General features: G+C 38.8%; 1 protein-coding gene across 1 annotated transcript in view; it reads left to right on the top strand.

The window, feature by feature from the left end:
- Positions 1-169: 169 nt before the first annotated feature.
- LOC139958642 (uncharacterized) overlaps positions 170-21,336 on the top strand; it is a 36,198-nt gene continuing 15,031 nt past the window's right edge. Inside the window, exons 1-15 of the mRNA XM_071955869.1 lie at positions 170-522; positions 1,844-2,076; positions 2,951-3,126; positions 5,206-5,300; positions 7,038-7,315; positions 7,640-7,801; positions 11,518-11,558; positions 11,781-11,878; positions 12,130-12,388; positions 12,721-12,975; positions 13,472-13,744; positions 14,297-15,481; positions 15,902-16,197; positions 16,813-16,971; positions 17,185-20,945. Of these exons, the coding sequence (XP_071811970.1) occupies positions 376-522; positions 1,844-2,076; positions 2,951-3,126; positions 5,206-5,300; positions 7,038-7,315; positions 7,640-7,801; positions 11,518-11,558; positions 11,781-11,878; positions 12,130-12,388; positions 12,721-12,975; positions 13,472-13,744; positions 14,297-15,481; positions 15,902-16,197; positions 16,813-16,971; positions 17,185-20,945 (7,418 nt within the window). The 5' untranslated portion in view covers positions 170-375. The remainder of the gene's footprint in view (positions 523-1,843; positions 2,077-2,950; positions 3,127-5,205; positions 5,301-7,037; positions 7,316-7,639; positions 7,802-11,517; positions 11,559-11,780; positions 11,879-12,129; positions 12,389-12,720; positions 12,976-13,471; positions 13,745-14,296; positions 15,482-15,901; positions 16,198-16,812; positions 16,972-17,184; positions 20,946-21,336) is intronic.

Raw genomic sequence — 21,336 nt, 5'->3', positions numbered from 1 at the left:
GGTTTCAACATATTTGATAAAACTTAAGTTTGCCTATATAGTCAACGCTTAACTTCTTATGAAGAAAAATTGATGCGCCTCTCGTATAATGCCACTGATCAGACCTACTTCCAACTGTTAATATTTATATATATATGCCTTTTGACATAAAGTTCCTTCTTTTCGGCTTCCTTGTGGTGTGAGTTATAGCCGTAATGTTTATAATTAAGTTGAGTTGAGCAAGTTCTTTCAATCACGCATGGCCCGAACTACTTTACGACTAAAAAGTATTCATCCACGCACGACTGATTTCACAGGACCGTACAAATATTTGTAAATTTAAGAAGACATATATATATCCGTATATCTTCAACATGCGTACACTCGTCAGACAAAATGGTGTCCAGTGGGGTTACATGTGTCTTCGTTTTGTGGATATCTCTTTTCGCGAATGAGGCAGGAGCTTCTCATTTCAGAGGTGGAATTATATCATGGCGGCCATTGATACAATCAGACAACAATCAGACCAATGTTCTACCACTGGTAAGTGAATCGTGACTGTTTCTCTTATTCTTAAAAATTAGGCCATATTTAAGTCACATAGGGTCCATATTGTTGAATGGCGGGAAAATCTCAAATCTCAATCATAGTTACATTCACCCTTTACGGCTTAAAGATAGTACTTTTATTTGAACAAATTTAAGATATTTGTCTTTAAATGTCCTAGCTTAGCAGGTCATAGTTTTACGAGTCTTAGCTTAACAAGTATATTTGTTTTATAAGCCATGGGTTCACAGGTTTTAAATTTCCTAGCTGCACAGGCACTAGTTTTAAAAGTCTGAGTTTACGGGTCTTAGCTTAACAAGTATATTTGTTTTATAAGCCATGGTCTCACATGTTTTAATGTTCCTAGCTTTACAGGTCCTAGTTTTGGAAGCATGAGTTTTCCAGGTTTTTTAGCTTCACAAGTATTAGTTTTGTAAGCCATGTTTTCAGAAATTTTGAAATTCCTAGCTTAACAGGTCCTAGTTTTAACAGTCTTAGTTAAGGGTCTTAGCTCGACAAGTACTAGTTTTATAAGCCATTGTTCCACAGGTTTCAAAGTTATAGTTTTCCATGTCCTAGTTTTAATAGTCTTACAGTAGTTTAAAAAGTATCAGTTGCAAAAGGTCATAGTTCTACAGGCTATAATATAACGGATCTCACTTAAGTTTTGCACATTTAGATTAACAGGTCTAACTGTCTAAGGTTAACCGAGGTCGCCAAAAAAAAAAACAGTGACTTCCGAAAACTATTTGCCAAACCTATTTCCTTCAATTCACAATCTCCGTGATTTGATTATACGGTTCCTTATCTTGCACTGTAACCTAAAAAAAAAACTTCGAAATTTTAATAATTTGCAGTTTGCAGGAGACAATCACTTAATTGTGTGAGATAATCATTTTGTCGTTAATTGATTAATTACAAAAGCGAAAATATCTTACCATTTTGGTGCAAACAGTTGAACTTATTGTATTAGTCCTAATCATTTCAACATTTTCAGAAAATGTTATATAAATCTAGACGAAAATTTTTAATTAAGTTAAAATAAAATTATATGTATTCCGCACTTATAAAGTATCAATTACGAATTCCTCACTTTATGTGACTCCTCTTTCAGGAAAAGCATTTTCTGATATAAATCTAGTTTAACTTGCGGTGCTGCAGATAGTAGCAATATATAATGGTTGCACTTGTGTGAATCATATACACGGAGAGCTTTATTTCGAAGACGGGCTTCCGTTCAAGATATTCTTCTGAGTTAAGTGAGTTTCTTAAAGTAGTCACATTTTATACAAAATGCTTACATTTCTTGTCTGAATAGATCGAAGTCTCATACCGTATGGCGTGGAGACGGAGTGCTGGTGGACATTTTTGCACTGACGAAAGCATTGCCAACCGTGAAGTAATATCTGGGGAAGGAGGCTTGTCATGTACATGTTTTGGTCTTTCTCAGAGATTGACTTATATCTGTACTGATTTCAGTAGCACAGAAGACTGGTCTACTGGAATTAATTCATTTCAGTACCAGCCCTCGACAACAACATTCGAAGTATGGTAAGTATTACATTTAACATAACTAGATGAAATAATTGAAGCGTATATTAAATAAGTTTTCAGTATAATTATATAGCCAACAAATCTCGTTGTATATAGTAGCATAACATCGTTACGTTATTTCATCAAATTTATTTTTGTATAAAACAGATGTGATATGCTAACAGTTTCTAACAGTGGTTTTCAATGGAAACGTAATGTAAAGATGAAATAGAGTTATAACGGCTGCTTCATATATAGCTATACTTTATACTGTTACTGCACTATTTATGTTACTCTTCTTTAAATTTCTTTTTGCTTTTTTTCCATGTCCTAGTTTTAGTCTTAGTTTAAAAAGTATCAGTTTCATAGTTCTACAGGTTGTAATATAACGGATCTTACTTACGTTTTACAGATTAAGATGAACAGGTCTAACTGTCTAAGGTTAACCGAGGTCGGCAAAACAAAACAAAATCAGTGACTTGCGAAAACTAATTGGCAAAACCAATTATGTTGTGATTTGATAATAAGGTTCCTTATCTTACACAATTTTGACAATTTGCAGGAGAACTTGAGACTTTGCTGCTTCAAATATAGCTATTCTTTGTACGGTTACTGCACTATTTATGTTATTCTTCCTTGCTTCTGTGTCATGTTCTGTTTATAAATCGCTCGCGAGTTAACATCAATCGTACAGCGTGATGCATACGTTTTCTGTAATAAAACATGAATAGCTGAAAACGCTGATCAACTTTGTTGAGTTGGCCCCTTACTAAACACACACCAGCGTTTTGTCCTCTTGGTGGGCCCCTGCACCCAGCCATTAACAGCGTATCCCAACCGCTGACAGAATTACTGACTACAGAGTACATTAGTAAGTGAACGATTTCATTAGGTTTTCAGGCTGCTGTTGGATTTCCTTACGAAATGGTGGGTCAGGTTGGAATCTAGGTGCCATAATCGATTTAACGATTCGAAACGACACCGGACGTATCAACTCATCACCGACTACAACCACAATGCCTATTGTGCGATTTCAACGTGAATGCAATAACTCCATCACAATACCAGGTAAAACCGCGTTTCTTAAATTCGCAAGCTAATATTGGTAGAGCGTCAAAGAAATTATTGGACCGTTAAACATACTTTGCATAACACTTTAATATTTTAATCTATGTTCACGAAATATTTGCATCGATGGTATTTATCTTATAGCGCCGGAATGCGAATTATTTTGAGGTGTTTTAAGCCACCGATTAAAATGTTCTAGTTACATTTGACCAGTAAGTAAACACTGGTAGGCTCGGAAACGCTTTGTTGTTTAACCTATAAAGAATAAGAAAGCTAGGTTTGCATGCATGCATGTTTCATTTTTAAATCCTCCCTGGTTTAACAGATGTTTAGAAATTAAAGCAACTTTAATTCTTCGATTACTGCATGTGAGGTATTCTACAGCCGAGTATTTTATTCACATCCGCATATCATTATCATATGATATTTGAAGATTTGTAAAAGTGAGTTGGCCTGATGATTCGATCCTACCAGGATCTTCTTCAGATGCTGAATGACAAGTATCATAAACTACAAGGGACAAAATACAAGCACAGAATACTGATAGGTTAATTCTCGTACACAGGCTCACACAAGTGGATAAGCTGTTGGATAATGGTTGTTGTTTTATTTTAATTTAATTTTGATATTTGAAGATGACCATTAATCTGCCTAATCTTTGTACATTTCGACTAGGAAATCAGATATGACCCTCCTAGGACATTTTAATATCCAGCATAAAGTTTATATCTTTAATACGTATAATCGATGCGTTGGGTTATGTGCAAATTATTTCGAAATACTTACATTACCCAAAACACCAGCTACTAACAACTTTATGTTTGTAAAGACACGTAAACTTGACTTCATTGCATGGCTCAGTTATAGTCGGTTCGCATTTCCGTCTGCGGTTACTTATAAAATATTCGCGAAACCACTATAATAGTGTCCTTTTGTGTTGGATTTACTACAAACCTGCCGTTACCACGTACCGTACGTTATTTAACTTCTAAGACAAGACCTGCATGTATCTGAAGATGTAATCTTTTCACCACAACCACACGAAAGATGTTAAAATTGGCATACTTGTTTTTCAATGAAAGAATGCATTAAAATTAGTGGGATGTATCAAACCAGTTACTAATTCGTAAACCAGTGACAAGCAAATTAGCTTGATTGAGGGTATAACTAATAAATTGATTGGATTTAGGAGGACAATGTGATCAAGCTATAGACTATGTAGTCCAACTCAAAATGCATATTCCATTTTAAGCATTATACATATAATGAATCTTAACATAAATTTACCATAATTGGGACTAACTTTTTGTATGTTGAATGTCTCCATCCCAAGAAAGAGTGGCCGGGTGGAGGGAAGGGGGGGGGGGGAATACTCACAGCCTTAACGTTTAAAGGACACGTTGGTATTTTCGAGAATCAGCCTTTCTATTTATGATAACGTGAGTTCTCTCACAAAAGGACTATACTCAAGCTTTTGTAATATGGAAATAAGTTAGATACATCGAGCAGTTTAAATTGCACTGTTTTTGCATTTTTATAACTGTCCAGGAGCTATATCACGTTTGCATAGGCCTATGTCAATAAAAGAACAAGTTACAACGCTCTACGGGTTTCTGTGAAACTGGAGTAATATATTCTTAAACTTGGGTGTTTACCTTACACACCCCGAGATTTTCTTTACAAATGTAGCTGTGACATATTATTCGTATCATTTCGTGCACATTTTGAAAGAGATGAGGTGTTGTGTGGAAACACTTGTTAGAATGACTTCCCGAAAGCATATTGATTCCCATAAGTTGCGCTCACCCTGTAAAATCAACTTATTGCTGTCGCTATCCCTTCTACGCCCCATGTACACTGTGCTCATTCAATATTTCTCAACTTCTAATTAAAAAAAATCCGACAAACGTGTCAAAAAGCTATATTATCTTCCTATTTTCCTTTTTTTTCCCACCGTTTGCATAATCGTACAACCTAAGAAAAAACCAAGCTTTTAAGACACAAGCTTCTCCGGCACTTTATTAAGAGAAGAATATTTGGGTAACCTTTCACAATATATTTTCTTTTTATCTGCGTCAGTTAATGATCCGGATGGAGATGACGTAAGGTGCTTCTGGGCCACAAGAAGATGCGGGGGTATCTGCAACCGTTTACCAGGAGCGGTCTTGAATGAAGTATGTAATATCTTTTGTCTTGTGAGCAGCGATGTGCCGTGTTGTTCACAAAGAAGCCATTTGTATAAGCACAATATAGCCGCCCACGATGGGCGGCGGCTAATGAAACACGAGGTTTCGGTACTTGGGTATACCATGGAGCTGTTTATAGCTCCATGGGTATACAAAAGAGCCTCCTCCTTCTCCACTCTGTCGGTCTTCATTTATAATGCAGTGCGTGTTACACAAGTTTTGGTGGATATGTCAAATTCTGCTCTAGACTATATATAGGCCTAGGCTGAGTGGCGTTGCGCAAATGCCTTCATGTATGTATGGTCGCTAACCATTCAGGTTAAAGTTACAACATTGAAGTCACTGCCAGTCAACAGTGTTATGTATGCATTAATATATGTATGCATGTGTAGAGAAACTTTTAGTGTATGATCACCATCTACGGCAAGCAAGATGTTGTCACCAAACGAATAGAAAAAGTCTTATGATTTCATTCTACCTTATGACATATCGTCACCTACAGAAATTATCACCTAGTACTGGACTCATCATACAACACTTGTTTTTTTTTGGTTGGGGGGGGGGGAGTTTTCTTCATTATATGGCATGACGAACAAATAGCGCTTAAGATTGTGCTGTTGTGAGATTTTAGTTTCGAATGGTAAACAATTTTTTTCAAACCAATTAAAGCAAACAGACGGGTTCAATAAGGTTTATAGAGAGCACTGAGGCATCATTGTTGTTAAAAGTAACTGCATGTCTTTGTCAACCACGAAATTCAAGGTTAAGTAGTATCTTTTTAAGGGTTATGAAGCCTTTTCACAACTATACAGCGTGTCATTTACTTTACGTTACCGTAATTGATTTCGTTGGTAGACCGTGACACCCGACGCTTTTATTGTCTTCCAACGGTGCAAAGGAAGTGCATGGTTTCAGTTCAGAATAGTATTTTATTCAAGGGTAATAACAAAGTAAACACCCAGATTATATACTTGGAAACGCAGAATCAAATGTATTGTTACAGGCAGTTCCCCAGTTACAAAAAAAAAGGAACACCCTAAACCCCCAAAAAATCCCCCAAAACAAGCAAAAAAGGGTACAGTTGGAATTAAATAAGCAGTGCACACGATGACTTTAGTTTTAACTAACCTTTTAAAACATGAAATGCGATTCGACACCTGCAGTGTGCACAGAATTATCATCTTGAAACAATCGGCCACGACCTTCCCTACGCAGTATATGTTATTTAATTTCTAATTAAATGTCATTACACCATGACGTGGCTTCCCTTTGGCCGAGAGATGCGTTTATAGCACCTTGCTAGGTGATAAATTGCTTAAGTCTTTGTGAATCTTATCTCTAACGTTGTGCCCAAATTAATGGATGAATTAGTTTAAACTGGCCTTAACTGTTGAAACAGTAATTGCTCATTAGCACGAAACAAATAGTGTTTGAACTAACGAGGTGGGTTCGAAGTGATTGAGGTAATAAACCTACCCTTGTTTTTCCCCTTTCATCTATATATGCATGAATAAAGGGGCAGCTGGTCTGTGTCTAAAATAATTTTAATGTCGCACTCAATATATAGAAATTCAAAATAACTTTGATATTTGCGGCATCTTCCCCTCCCCCCATTTCGTCCTCACACGCTGATATATAGTAACGTCCTATACTGATACCCTAACGTGCGTTTTCCTTGTAATTCTTGAACACAACTCTTTACACAGTCCTGCAATCATGTTACAGACAACTTGTGAACTCGTCTGGGATGTCGATACATCCACCTCTCTTGGATTGTACGGAGTTGCTCTTGAAATTAAGGATTTTGCCACCCAATCTTCAACAGAGGTTCTCAGTGAGATACCTTTGCAGTTCCTGGTTGATTTGTTTTCTAGCGATGAATCGTGTGTCTCTCAGCCTGTTTTTATTCCTCCGACAAGAAGTTCGGGATCGTGTGTAGGCGTACCTGCAAACAGTACTTACCATGAGCCGATTGTTGCAAGAACTGGTTCTGAAGACGTCAGGTATACTCAGTTCAATTGATTCATCGTATCACACAGAAACGAAGTGGTATAAAGAACATGAAGCAGTCATGTGACAGGAAGACATGCATGCAGGAGTAGATCACTCCCTGAACAAAAGGGAGAAACAAATACACGCACAACACAATACAAACACGAAAATATATCGCCTACAAACACCCAAACTGATCGGAAAAACACATTAAGCTGATTTGCTGCTGAAAAGAGTAAATTTAATGATAATATATATATTTTTATTAATTTCATTTGCAGTGAGGTGTATAAAAACCATTTTACAAAGGTATGATATATTTCTCGTTATGACAGTATTGCAGATATTGACACAGTATCACCACCAGGAGTGCTAAAATCAGGTGTCTTGCCTTATCCTGGTGGCCTACCGACTGACTATCATGTGAATGTAACATGGACACCTCAAACCATTGGTGTAGAGGAAATACTATGTTTCACTCCACGTGATAACGTTGGGTAAGTATATTTTATCTCTATTGGTTGTACTCTGCATATATATACTATAGGTTTTAGGCCGTGAGATACCCTGAAAGGTAATTTCCGTTCGCGCATTTCAAGTAGATGACATAGACATCCACACCATTACGGTTGATATAGGCATTCGTTGCTCAAACAAAACCCCTGTAGTGAAGGCAATCTATATCTTGTTATACTAGGTACTTCATGTTAATTTTTCTGGGAAAATCATTAATAACTGGAAAGCAAGCTACATGTGACGGACTCAATTTTCCATTACGCGTAGAATTAGGTATAGAAAGGAAGTATGTTGGGTGTGCCGTGACCCCATAGTCACACAGTATCACACCTTAGGTAGAAAGTACTTTTTTGATTCCTTGCCGAAGGCCGAAGGAATCTATGCGACGGTGATGGCGCGAGTGTGTATGCGTGTGTGTGTATGTGACGCTTGGCTCGTAAACACGATATCTCAAGAAGTTTAAGTTGAATGAACTTCAAACTTGGTGTGTAAGTAGCCCTTAGTAAGTAGATGATCCCTGTTGTTTTGTATAGAGTTCAAAGGTCATTTGAGGTTAACAGAGGTGAAAGTCTGAAAAACTTGGTAAGCACAATATCTCTAGGAGTAGCAGTTTCTGAATTTCAAACTTATTATGTGGGTAGCCCTTAGTAAGTAGATGTTCTCTATTTTTTCATGGAGGTCAAGGGTCATTTGAGAGATCACCAGAGGTCATGGGCGGAAAACAATGTAAACACGGTATCTCAAGAATTACAAAATGCTTGAACTTTAAACTTTAACTGGGGATTGACCTAGGATAGCAAATGATCCATATTGTTTTTCATGGAGGTCAAAGGTAATTTGGGGTCACCAGAGGTCAAAGGCTGAAAACTATGTAAACATGGTATCTCAAGAAGTAAAAGTTGAATGACCTTTAAACTTAGTGTGTTGAAAGCCCTTGTAAGCAGGTAAACCTTATGGTTTTGAATGGGAGTCAATGTCATTTGAGGTCACCATAGGTCAAAAGCTGAAAACCATGTAAACATGATATCTCAAGAAGTAAAATTTAATTGAACTTTAAACTTAGTATGTTGGTAGCTGTTAGTAATTAGATGATCCTTATTGTTTTCATTGAGGTCCAAGGTAATGTGGGGTCACCAGAGGTCAAATGCTGAAAACTATGTAAACATGGTATCTCAAGAAGTAAAAGTTGAATGAACTTTAAACTTAGTATGTTGGTAGCTCTTAGTAATTAGATGATCCCAAGTGTTTGTCATAGAGGTCAAAGGTCATTTGAGGTCACCAGAGGCCAAAGTTTGTCTGAAACCCTTGTCAGCACGATATCTCAAGAAGTGGAAGTTGCTTGAACTTTAAACTTGGTTTGTAGGTAGCCCTTGGTAAGCAGATGATCCCTAGTGTTTTTCATGGAGTTCAAAGTCATTTGAGGTCACCAGAGGTCAAAGTCTGAAAAACTTGTATGCATGATATCGCAAGAACTGAAGTTTCTTGAACTTTAAACTTTGTATGTTGGTAGCCCTTGGTGAGCAAATGATCCCTTTTGGTTCCTTGCTTTAGCAAAAGGAACATGTAGTCAACTTGGCGTGCGTGTGTGTGTCTGTAACACTTGCTTGGGTACACTGTAACTCAGCTAGGAAATGTTGAACTTCACTCAAACTTGGTATTTACATGCGCCATAGTAAGAAGGTGTGTCTTATTGTTTTCGGTGCCTATAAAGGTCACCAAAGGTCTGTTAGGGGCCAAAAACCAAAATAATAAACAAAGCAATAACTCCCATGATTGAAAGGGTCCGAGATGTTTTGTTATTTTGGAACTAGTTGTAAATAGGGTAGAGGATCGTTTTCAAATGAAACAGTCGTGTGATCCATGGTCAACAAGGTCAATTAGAGGTCAAAAACTAGTATTTTTGAGAAAACTTGAGAATGAAATGTCCTTCAAGGTTGGGAGTTACGCTATTGTAATCCATTAGTCGACCCGCATCTTTGTAACCTTTGACCTAAGGTTGACATTTGGTGACCTGTATTAGTTTCTTTGAATTTTTGTGGCCATATTCAGATCGCAAATGGTCTTCCGATCATGATTGTCCATGGGTTGAGTGTATAACAAGTTTAGGATCGAGTGCACATCATCAAGGGGAACATTTTTCATAAAAACCGTCATGCCATCTAAGGTGATTCAAGGTCGCTTATGGGCAAAAAATGCCCACATGCTAATATTTGCAACCACTTCCAGTGACGAAGTCTGACATGGCTGATATAGTGGGACAAGTTGTGAATGAAGTTTTCCAAAAATAACCGTTATGTTATCCAAGGTCACCAAAGGGTCAATTATGGCTCAAAATGTGTGGTTTTTTTTGGCAATAACTGGTGAAACTGCCACTCAAGGGGTCCGACATGATTGACATTTTGGGATTAGTTGTGAATAGGGTAAGCGATTGTTTCCGAACATAACGGTTATGTGATCCAAGGTCAACAAAGGTCAATTATGGGTCAAAAACTCAATCTCCTAAAAACTGATCAAAATTGTCCATGGTTGGCCCCTGTGCGATCTTCATGTGCAACGTTAGCAGAGGTCAAGGTTTTGTTTGGTTTTGAGAGGTGGACCTCTGTTGACCTCACATAACCTTGGAATAGCGCCTCCAGTGACCTGTATTAGTTATTTTTAAGTTGAATATTTGAATTTTGGTGGCCATATTGTAATTGTCCATGGGTAACCAAACTATGGGTCCATGAGTAACCAAACTTGTCCATGGGTAAATGTGCAACCAAAGTTATTAAGTACAGTCTATAAACAAATCTAACAAAAGTCAACAGATTAACAAAATGGCCAATCATTGATTTGTGATATTTATAGCAGTCGTATTGTTTGTGTACATTAAACCCGGAAATAACAATTTTAGGATAGAGCTTAGTCTTTATAAGCAAGGAACCATAGTGCCCTTGGGCTCTTGTGTTTTCCATGGAGGTCGAAGGTCGTTGAATGTCAATTGTTGGTTACAGTCATAATAAGGCTTATTATGCAGAAGTGAAGTTTGTTTGACCTTCGACCCTGTTTGCATAGGTAAGTATTACTCAATTCTGCAAGACTTGCCATTTATGCCCAGCAATTCAGCTCGTTAGAATCTTGTATCTAAAGTTTCTTCTCATATTGGCAAGAAATCACCAAGTCACGTGACTTTCTGGTAAGTGATTATAACTACTGTTAAATGATTGTCTGTAAGCAGCCTATATGTAGTATATACGTGACATGTGTTAAAATGTGTCTGTTGTTGTCCATTTAACAGCGTCAATTACATCGGTTAATAAGTTATTTCATTGTACGGATGTGTTATGTCGTTTCTCATTACTATTGTTTACGTTATCATATTATGGAATACTGTGATTTATACACGCTTGTGAATCAGGTGACGACTGAGGCAATTAGAGCTATAGAACTAACAGATATAGACCCCTGCTAAGCCCCCCCCCCCCCCCCAACGAACTCAAATAGAAATAAAAAATACTTCTACTTCGTGTGATTTCGTTAGGCTCTGCTATTGCATCTACCAGCTGGGTTTGATTTTTCTTTGATTTGTTTTACTTATGTTAGTTTGTACTGCGGTATAGCATAATATTTCTCTTTACAAACCGAAGACGACGAGGTACCCTAAAACGTTCAGACAACGTGCATGACTTTTACATCTTCAATATCTTTGTAATTTCAGATCCGTGGGAATACAATCCTGTATCACCTTGGTCACTGGGAGTAAGTTGTTTTGATATCACAGTCGCTTTCACATGTAACGAAAAAAGACTGAATAGGAGCAAACTAAACTTCATTCACAAGCCATTCAGGTTGAGACTGTTTTCATATGTATTTCCTATGCGTCGTATTGACACATTTTATATGAAACTTCAAATATTCAACAGGTTCTTGTATCATGAATGTATAGCATAAACATATATTTCTTTGTTATATCTCTTCCAGCTAATCCGCCAGAAATAAACTTTACATCTTTGGAACCACCGAATGGAGCTTTACTCATTCCAAATGACATTTCATTGGCATTTACTTTTGACCAACAGGTAAGACTTGATGGCTTCACTCGTCTTCTACTACATAATGAACACATCAGGCTAAATAAATGAAACCTCATTGTCCTGATATATAAAATATTCATAACCTAATTTGCATAACTTTGAAACACTCTAAGCTTATCGATAGTCAAACCATCATTTCCCGAAAGCAATGAAAGCACTGAAATTCACTATACTTAAGTTTGATCCCCAACACTTCACTATGGTAATCATGTGCGTTTTGCCTACATGCACTATAGATTGTTCGACCCACAAGACCGACCTATATTTCAGTTTATGACGAAACTGATTCGCTCGTCTACCAACTGGATGCTGAATTCTCTCAACAAGTTGAATTTCTCGATGACAGTAATGTTGCATTTTTCATCCCACGGAGAGTCCTTGTAGAGAAACTTACCTACTATATTCTAATGGATCCCGGAGTTGCAAAATCTACATCATTCTGTGGCGTTGAATCACCACAAATCACAGACGTTACCCTCTGGACGTTCACGATAAGTAAGTGCTTCTTGTACTTTCACAGAAGGAACCTCAGGCTTCCCTCCACCCACAATCCTCCCTCTCCTCCCCCTCCCCTCCCTCTCATTTTTCATTTAATAACTAAGTGGTAGATAAATCACTTAGTGAACTCATGGCTTTAAGTTATGATGGCTCTGGTATGGAAGTTATCCTTAAGATATCTTTGCTCCTTCACAATTTTTCCCAGACTGTGCTCAGTTGTTTTATGTTTTACGTGTTAGGTATTTGCAAGGAGTTGCTCCTTGGACATGAATGAATTGTTAAGACAGGAACATTACATCCAAATAAGCATTTAAACTTGTCATTCGCAGGAGATGTGACACCGCCGGTGCTTGTTTTCAACAATGTACCATTTAGATCAAATGAAAACGTTACCATTGAATGGAGCGTTAATGAACCAGCAAATAGCACCTGTACCTTATCATCACCTAGTGGGACAAGTCTTGTCTTTTGTGGTCAGTCATGGCGAGGCGATAGTCTACGAGAGGGTTTCCATACGCTTTATGTTACCGCCACGGATACGTCTGGAAATATCGGCACGACTAGGCAGACCACTTGGTTCGTTGGTATGTATTACACAGGATTACTTAGTGTTACTGCTGTGGACAGAGGAGAAACGACACAATGGATTCTGCCAAATGACTTTACGATGCAGCTTTGCACCCCTGACCAACATCATTGTACTAAGTATTGCTTTCCTCACTCAGTGAAAGTAAATAATGTATTTTATTTGATTCGAAGCAGTTCGCCCCCCCCCCCCCCCCCAGATACTTGTTCGTATTAGTAATCTGTCAAAAGAAAATTGAAATAAAAATTGGCGACATTTTTCCTTCGTTATTTTTAGTGAAACTTCACTGCCATATGAGCTGCATTGCTGCACTTAACAAATGATGTCAAGAAGAAATTAATCAATTAATGTTTGGAATTTGAAAAAAAAAAATCGTTTGGAAAGGTGCAGGGAGAAATGATAACGGCAATGGTATCATTCGTATAATAACGATGACAGCGTTAAATCCCAGACAGAATTTATGATAAAACTGTTTTATCTAATCTGTCTTGTAGATACAACTGCACCAGAGGTTGAAATACTAATGCGGCCCACGGATTTCTCCAACAATACCAACGAACTACTTTCTTTCCGTTGCGCTTCTTACCGGGACACTTGCCAATTCGTATGTGGTTATAACAGTTCCAATTTTGAGCCTACCTATCATCCTTGTACAAGTCCGTACATGATATTTGGATTGATCAATAACATTCAGTATCAATTTTCACTGATCGCTACCGATGATGTTGGTAATACTGGTGAAGAAGTCACCATCACCTGGATTGTGGGTGAGTTCATCAGTTTCACTGAGCTTGGAATTGAATTCCACTTGCAAAATATCGGCTTCTTTTAGCGTATTTCGTTCGATATGTATATAAGATGAAGGGACAAACATTAAAAGGAGAACAATGTGTCGCACATTTGATTTCACCGATTAGTAACAAGACTTTGTTTTAATGATGTTGCGATTATGTGCTTTCTTTGTGAGCATTTTATTCTCAACATTAAGAACACGATCTTTATAGTGACTTTACACAGCAGTATGCGAAAGATTCATAACTATCTAAACGGATTTCCTTTAAAGACTGCAACGACGTCTAATTTTCATGTTTTAATGAAAAATCATATTTTTGCTGTGCCGTGTAAACAATTTATTTGCGAGAAGGTTCATGACAACAGGTAAAGTTCTTGGACGTATCCTATCTTAAAGACTGACGTGTAACGTCGTGACCTATTACAATGGCTAGAGGCATAATCTTGCCTTCATGAATTTTGTTTCTGCATGGCATGAACGCTACCTTGATGGTTTGGAATATAATACGCCTGGCTTTTTCTTTCAGATAACGAAGCACCAGTTGTTTCAAATCTTTCTACCGCTTTTGTAACATGTGGAGCACCTACTCATCCAAATATCACCGGTGTTCCGATCGTCACCGATAACCAAGACTTTGCTCCGTTACTAACGTTCGTCGACGATTTTACACCTGACTGTTCCATCAGTCGCGTTTGGAAAGCAACCGATGCTGCAGGCAACTCAGCTACTTCACGTCAAAGCCTTGTCATCGATATCATTTTACCACCGCAGATCAATATTCCAACCTTTAGATTACTGGCGTGTGACGATAATCTGGAATCTGAGTTAGATATTTTGAACCCACAACAGGTCGGAACCACGGTCTTTCACCCTTGTGGTCATCCTCTTCGAGTTACCTTCTCTGATGATGTTGCCGTGAAGCAGTGTGGCTCTGAATTCACACGATTTTGGACGGTTATGGATGACTGTGGTAATGTAGTTGGAGCACAACAACGCATCCAAATACTTGAACTGGTGTTACCAGAATCACCCGCTAATGGAGAAGCTAATGTGGCTCTGACAGCTTTTTTAAGTTGGCCTAGTTATCCAGGTGCAATAAGCCATCGAGTTTACATTTGGCGTTATGAAGATGAACGTCCAATGGAACCCGCAAAAGAAACAACTGAACTGATGTATCGACCCTCCTCTCCCTATCCGCATGGCGCACGGATGCTATGGCAAGTGGAATACGTTATCGCAGGTGAGGTCACGATTGTACCAAGTCCTATCTGGGGATTCATCACTCGAAGCTTTCCTGACTTAACTGTCGGTGAGATCGTCATACCAGATTTTGCGTTTTCAGGCCAAGCGATTGCGATCTCATGGGAGGTGAGCAATGTTGGGCAAATGGGAGTACCTGGAACTGGCCGATTAGACTACGTCTATTTTTCGTTATTACCAGACCCCATTGATTTAGACTTTTCGAATTTTGAATCTGTGGAAAGATTTGTTGATCCGGGTGATGGACATATTGTGACCTCTACGTGGATACTTCCAGAAGACTTGGTTGGCACCTACTTTGTTTTTGTTGAAACTGATGTAAGCAGAGCAGTGGAAGACATCGATAGGTCAAATAACTTAATACGCTCAGACGGTACGGTTGAGATACGCTTAACGCCACCCCCAGACCTACAGGTATCCGACGTAATTGTACCATCTTCTTCATTTTCTGGTAAGTTTCTTCATATTTCTAGATCTAAACAGTAATTTGTTTGTCTTCTTTGTTACAACTACTTTTGTCAGTGACCTATGTACATATGAGAAATAAATTGAATTTTTTCTTTTCGCAACAATTTTAAAACACTCATTGCCTTAAACAGCTTCCAGTCAACACTACCAAAACGTAAAACGTATAGAGGTAGGAATATATAACATTCGATTATATCGGCATAATGATAATAATATTGTATTAATTACCGCCAATAGTCACTCTAATAGTGTTAAAATTGTGTTTTCCTGAAACTGAAGTGTTGGAACTTTAATGAATAACAACAAGAAAGCTCAATTTTCTTCACCAATTCTGAAAAAAATTGAGTAACTATACGTATCGGTTTCGTCAAAAATGGTTATGCCACATATTGTTCTTCATCAGGACTGGAAATCGAAGTTAGATGGTCTGTGGATAATGTCGGCTTTGGTGTCACCAGAGACGCCGTATGGTTTGATCAAATTTCCCTTTCCTCCGATGGGGTTCTGGACAGACAAGACCATCGACTTGCGACGGTCAGACACGACGGTATCCTCTCTGTTGGAAGCGGCTACAGCGGTATTGCTACAGTGACGATCCCAGAACGTGTGTTTGGAACCTTCCAAGTCATCGTAGAAACTGACGTATTCAGTTCTATTTACGAGCACGTATTTGAAAACAACAATGAACTGAACTCCATGGTAATCTACTTTTTTCTTTCTACCATGTATAGGCAAAGACGGCTTTCTGTGCTCCATTCCTGTCAATTGTCCATCACGATACGTGCAACACAAAGAAGACCGTGAAAAAGAAACAATATTCCACAAATTTAATATGATTCTGTCATTTGCTATTACGGTTCTCACTGGCAAAACGACGTCTTGTTATCATCCCTGCCAATCATCCGTTACTTGTACAGAAATTGTTTATTTCACTCAGTCCATGTTGTTACCCTTGCTAACACAACAAGGTGAAGGTTGGGGGGGGGGGTTCGGGTGAGTGTGAAGTTCAGAAGGTCTAACTTTTCTAAGGTCAAAGAGAACAGTTTAAATGAAAGATAGTTTAACAACTAATAGTAACAACAACAACAGATAAATGAATCCACTCTTGAGTAGTTACTAAGTACCTACACTGTACGACTGTTACCATGGAGGTGTACATATCTAAGTGTCAGCCTCAATGGCGTCACATTTAGACTATCAAAAACCTGCAGTAAGCACCAAACCACTGACTATATGGTTTACACTTTTTCATATGAGAATTAATGTCATCAGAATGATTATAATGGCATCTCTTTATTTTTTCCACTCCCTAAGAATATTTCTGTCATTCTGAGTCCCCCTGCTGATTTCACTGTCACCAACGTAACTGTTCAGCCTAAAAGAGCACAATCGGGAGAAGCTGTAAACGTAAGCTGGGAAGTGCGAAATGCTGGAAATGGACTTCCAGATTCTAGCTTTTGGTACGATTCAGTGGTAGGTGACACTTGTTCTTGTATTTCTCCTAGTAAAGCTGTATTGTTTGTTTGTACTGTCGACTTGTTCTCTACTTTCTTTTTCTGCTAACATCGATGTAGTCCATATTCATTGTGTAGTAAGTAACGTATAGGTGCGTCAACAAGTAATTGCAACACTCATGGGCCGTGATTATCAGTACTGAATCAAATCTCATTTCATTTTCATCTGCAGGTGATAAAACAAGCAGATGGTCGAGTATTGCAGACATTTGGTTATCGGTTTATATCAGAAGACTTATCTCCATCCTCGTCTTATCAAAGATCGACGACATTCTTCGTACGTGACATTTGGACAACTGGAATGTATCAAATTGAAGTGGCGACAGATGTAACCAATACAGTCTTTGAATTTGAATATGAGAATAACAACGAGGCCTCCCAGAATATGCAAATTGTCCAAAACTTGGCGGATTTAGTAATTTCGGATGCAAATGGTACAGTTAGCCTGAACCTTATCAGTGGGGAATCTGTCCTCGTACTGAACTGGACTGTAACAAATGTTGGGCCAGGGGCGACTGGCGGCGATCGCATCATAGATACAGTGGTAGTGATACAATGTAATGGCAGGTGCGTACGAAGAACTCTTGAAAGCGTTGTTACTATGACGAATCTTCTTCCAGAATCCAATTACAACGTAGCAAATAGAGAATTTCCTATCCCGAGTGAAATTAGTGGAAACATTAGGATTGAAATTACCACATCGTTTAATGGTTTGGAAAGCGGGACTGGTAGTAACGTGATCGATATTTTCCTCACCATACCATGTTTGTCACCTCTGTTGGAAACACGTAACTTGACAATTTCTAACGCATTTGATGAGTTAGACTCTTTCACTGCAGGAGAAGACATTAAACTAACATGGTTTACTGTTAATGTTGGTAACCTCACAGCGTTAACCAACAGTGTAACTGCGATTGTGTCGTTAGTATCTCAAAAACGCCATCCTCTTCGTAATGTGCTATTGACATCTGCTCTTGTTCCCAGTGACTCTTTACAAGTTAATATTTCGGTTCGTCTTCCACTGACTGTGAATGGTATTGTCTCATTTACCGTATCTTACGAACAGGATGAGTCTGTTTGTGTCTCTGTTTCGCCAGTATACTTTGGTCCATATTCCATTAATCCGCCCCCAACGCCTAGCTTAGAGGTTTCCGACGTCGGCTGGGAAATCTTACAGTCTGGAACGGCCATCTTTGTCAGTTGGCGGGTGACAAATGTAGGAAATACAATGATTGCTGAATCCGAATGGTATGACGAAGTTACTATAGTTTCCGACATAAGTTTGGGTACAGACAATTCCTTCAGCCTTGGCGTTTTTCCTACTATTGGGCAGATGGAAACTGGACAGTCTTACAGCACTTCCAAGACACTTCCAGTTCCTCAAAATGCTGCTGGTACTGTATCCGTTGCTGTCACAAGTACATACGAATTAGTCCCTGGAGAACCGTTACCACTAGGCACAGCTGTAGCCCAAAGTAGAGTGCTTTTGACGCTTCCAGAACCTGGTATACCTGACCTTGCTGTAACTAATATAACTGGATTTCCTTTGAATGTTTCATTTGGGTCTTTTATCACAATTCGTTACGAGGTTCAAAACATGGGTGCTTCAACGACATCGTCATCTTGGACTGATTGTATTTACCTGGTTCAACCGTTCTTTGAAGAACTAGTTGTAAAGTCCACACGAATTGGTGTTTTAGACACCAAAGACAAATATATTACCACTGTCGGGTTTAGAATCCCCTTTGCTTTGAACGGTTTGGCACAAATTCAGGTTGCCACTGACGTGACATTGCAGGAACGAGAGTCAAATCGTGAAAACAATGTTAAACTTAGCAGCCAGTTTAACCTCTACGAAGGACCAAGGGGTGATCTTGTAGCTGCCATATCTTCTAGCGCTTTGGATTTAGGTTCTGGTGAACCTTTCACTTTTCGGTACAATGTGACAAACGTTGGACCTGCAACCATTGAGAACGCATGGATTGATGCCATTTATCTCAGCCAAGATTCAAGTGTTGATCCATTCGATACTAGACTTTCATCATCACCCACTAGTGCAACGTTGGCGTCTGGAGACACATTCCAGAAAAACGTAGAAGTGTTCCTTCCATTCGACCTCCCTGCGGCGACGTACTATCTTATTGTTGATATAGATAGCAGAGGTGAAGTATTTGAAGAAGATGAGAATAACAACATAGACCAAATGACGTTTGATATACGTGGCGGATTTTCGTCTGACCTTGCAGTTACCTCAGTAAATGCTCCAGTGACAGCTTCGTTTGGGGCATCGATTGCCATTGACTGGGTTGTGGAAAATCTTGGTCTTCAAATGGTGCGGGGCTACAAATGTGACACGGTTTACTTGTCTGATAATGAAGAATGGAGCATCATGGATTATGAAGTCGGGCGTATTTGTAACTCATTTCTACTTGATGGATTGTCAAGTGTTCCCTTGAACACAGATATCGTCTCACTCGAAGCCCAAGTACCACTCGTCCCTTCCGGGGAATTATACACAATTGTTAGAACACGTAGCAATGTAAGAGACCTGCGTTTAGAGAACAACATCGGAATTGACGACAACGTAGTGATTGTATCTCTACCGCTCCTGGAGCTTGAGGTACCCCTCTCTGCCCAACTTGAATTCATGCAGCGCTTAGCATACCGCATTCCATCAGTACCGTCTGATGAAACCCTGATAGTGAGTTTAGAAAGCACATCTAATTTTGGCGTGAACTCCTTGTTTCTTCGATTCAATGATGTTGCTTCTCCGCATCTTTTTGATTCTGCAAGCCAAGGGCAACTCTCTGCCAACCAAACAGTCGTTCTCACTCCGACTAGGCAAGGAGAGTATTACCTCTTAGTGCAGAATAACGGTGTATTAGATAACAGAGAATCTTACAACCCATCTACCATAACGCTTTCTGCAAAAATTGCAGCGTTTGAAATTATGGACATTAAGCCAAGACAAGTCGCCCCTCTCGGTATGGTGACCATTTCAGTGGAAGGGACTGTATTCCCAGAAGACATTTATGCTAAAATTAGAAATAGGGCATCCGGATTTGAATTAGACGCAGTTGAAGTCTTCCGGTTTTCTTCTCAGGAACTGTTTGCAACATTTGACCTGTCAACTACAGACGTCGGGTCATCTTTTGATCTAATTCTGAACAACGTGGCCGAATTTCCCGAAGCATTAGAAATGATCAATGGAACACAGGGCACAACGACAATTTCTGTAAACAATCCGACTAGTTTAAGGCCCTTTGAAGTTGGCATTGTTGATGTTGTTATTTCAAATACCGGCAATACAGATGTTCTTTCCCCTCTTTTAACTCTAAGTGTTACAACCCCCGGAGAAGCGCTTTTAATAAATGGAGGACCAACTGCTGATTGGTCACCCTCTCACGTTTTCTTTGGCTCTCCTAGCAAAGGCCCTGCTGGTGTCTTAATTCCTGGATCTTTTGCAAGGTACACCTTTCAGGTGCGGTTGTTGGATGCAACGGGAACGGTGAATGTTAAAATTTCATCAATATCTTCTGACGACGAATCGATACCAAATTTGTACGCCGACGACAAAGATTTTTATCGTCCATTAATGTACAGTGATGAACGCTGGAACAGGGTGTGGGATATATTTCTTGAAGCCACAGGCCCATCTCATGCAAGTTTTATGCGGCAAATGTCTAATGTTCTGAACCAACTTTCCGTGACCGGAAGCAGAGCTCCTTTGTTGGAGCAGGCTATGACATATCAACTTGATTTAATCGACGGTTTTGGGGATCTCAGTGCTGTTGATGTTGACATAGTAGATATACAGGAACTTCGAAATGAAAAGGGGCTGTTGACGTTAGAGTATACCAGAACGTTTGACTCGCGTTTGTCAAGTCGAGCAGTTGTTGGAGCATTTGGAAGAGGCTGGAAGTCATTGTGGTGGTAATTAGATTTCTATCTTTTTTTCAACATTTTTTGGGCATGTAGATTAGTAACATTCATTGAGATCATGAAGACCATTCTTTAAAAAAATAACACTTGTGCTATGATTATCTGCTATGGATTTTAATTGAAATGCCTTCCATGTGACTCTCAGAAGTAACTCTGAATCCTATCAGTTTAGCTTATTTAATTATAGCTGTAGTTAGACAACTTGGAATTAGCTACCTTTTTGAAATGACAAACATGATTAAGTGATATTGGTCAGATGAATTTCAGCTGCGTTTGGCATGCTTTTAGGCCACACGTACAAAGCCACGAAAACCTGTTTGTGTCATTGATTATAAAATATAATTATACAGTTAGATTTTCGTTTGCACTGTCTATTTCATTT

Source organism: Apostichopus japonicus, chromosome 18 (genome assembly GCF_037975245.1).
Source record: "Apostichopus japonicus isolate 1M-3 chromosome 18, ASM3797524v1, whole genome shotgun sequence".
NCBI classification, from domain to species: Eukaryota; Metazoa; Echinodermata; class Holothuroidea; order Aspidochirotida; family Stichopodidae; genus Apostichopus; species Apostichopus japonicus.
This window is presented reverse-complemented; position numbering and strand designations above follow the sequence as displayed.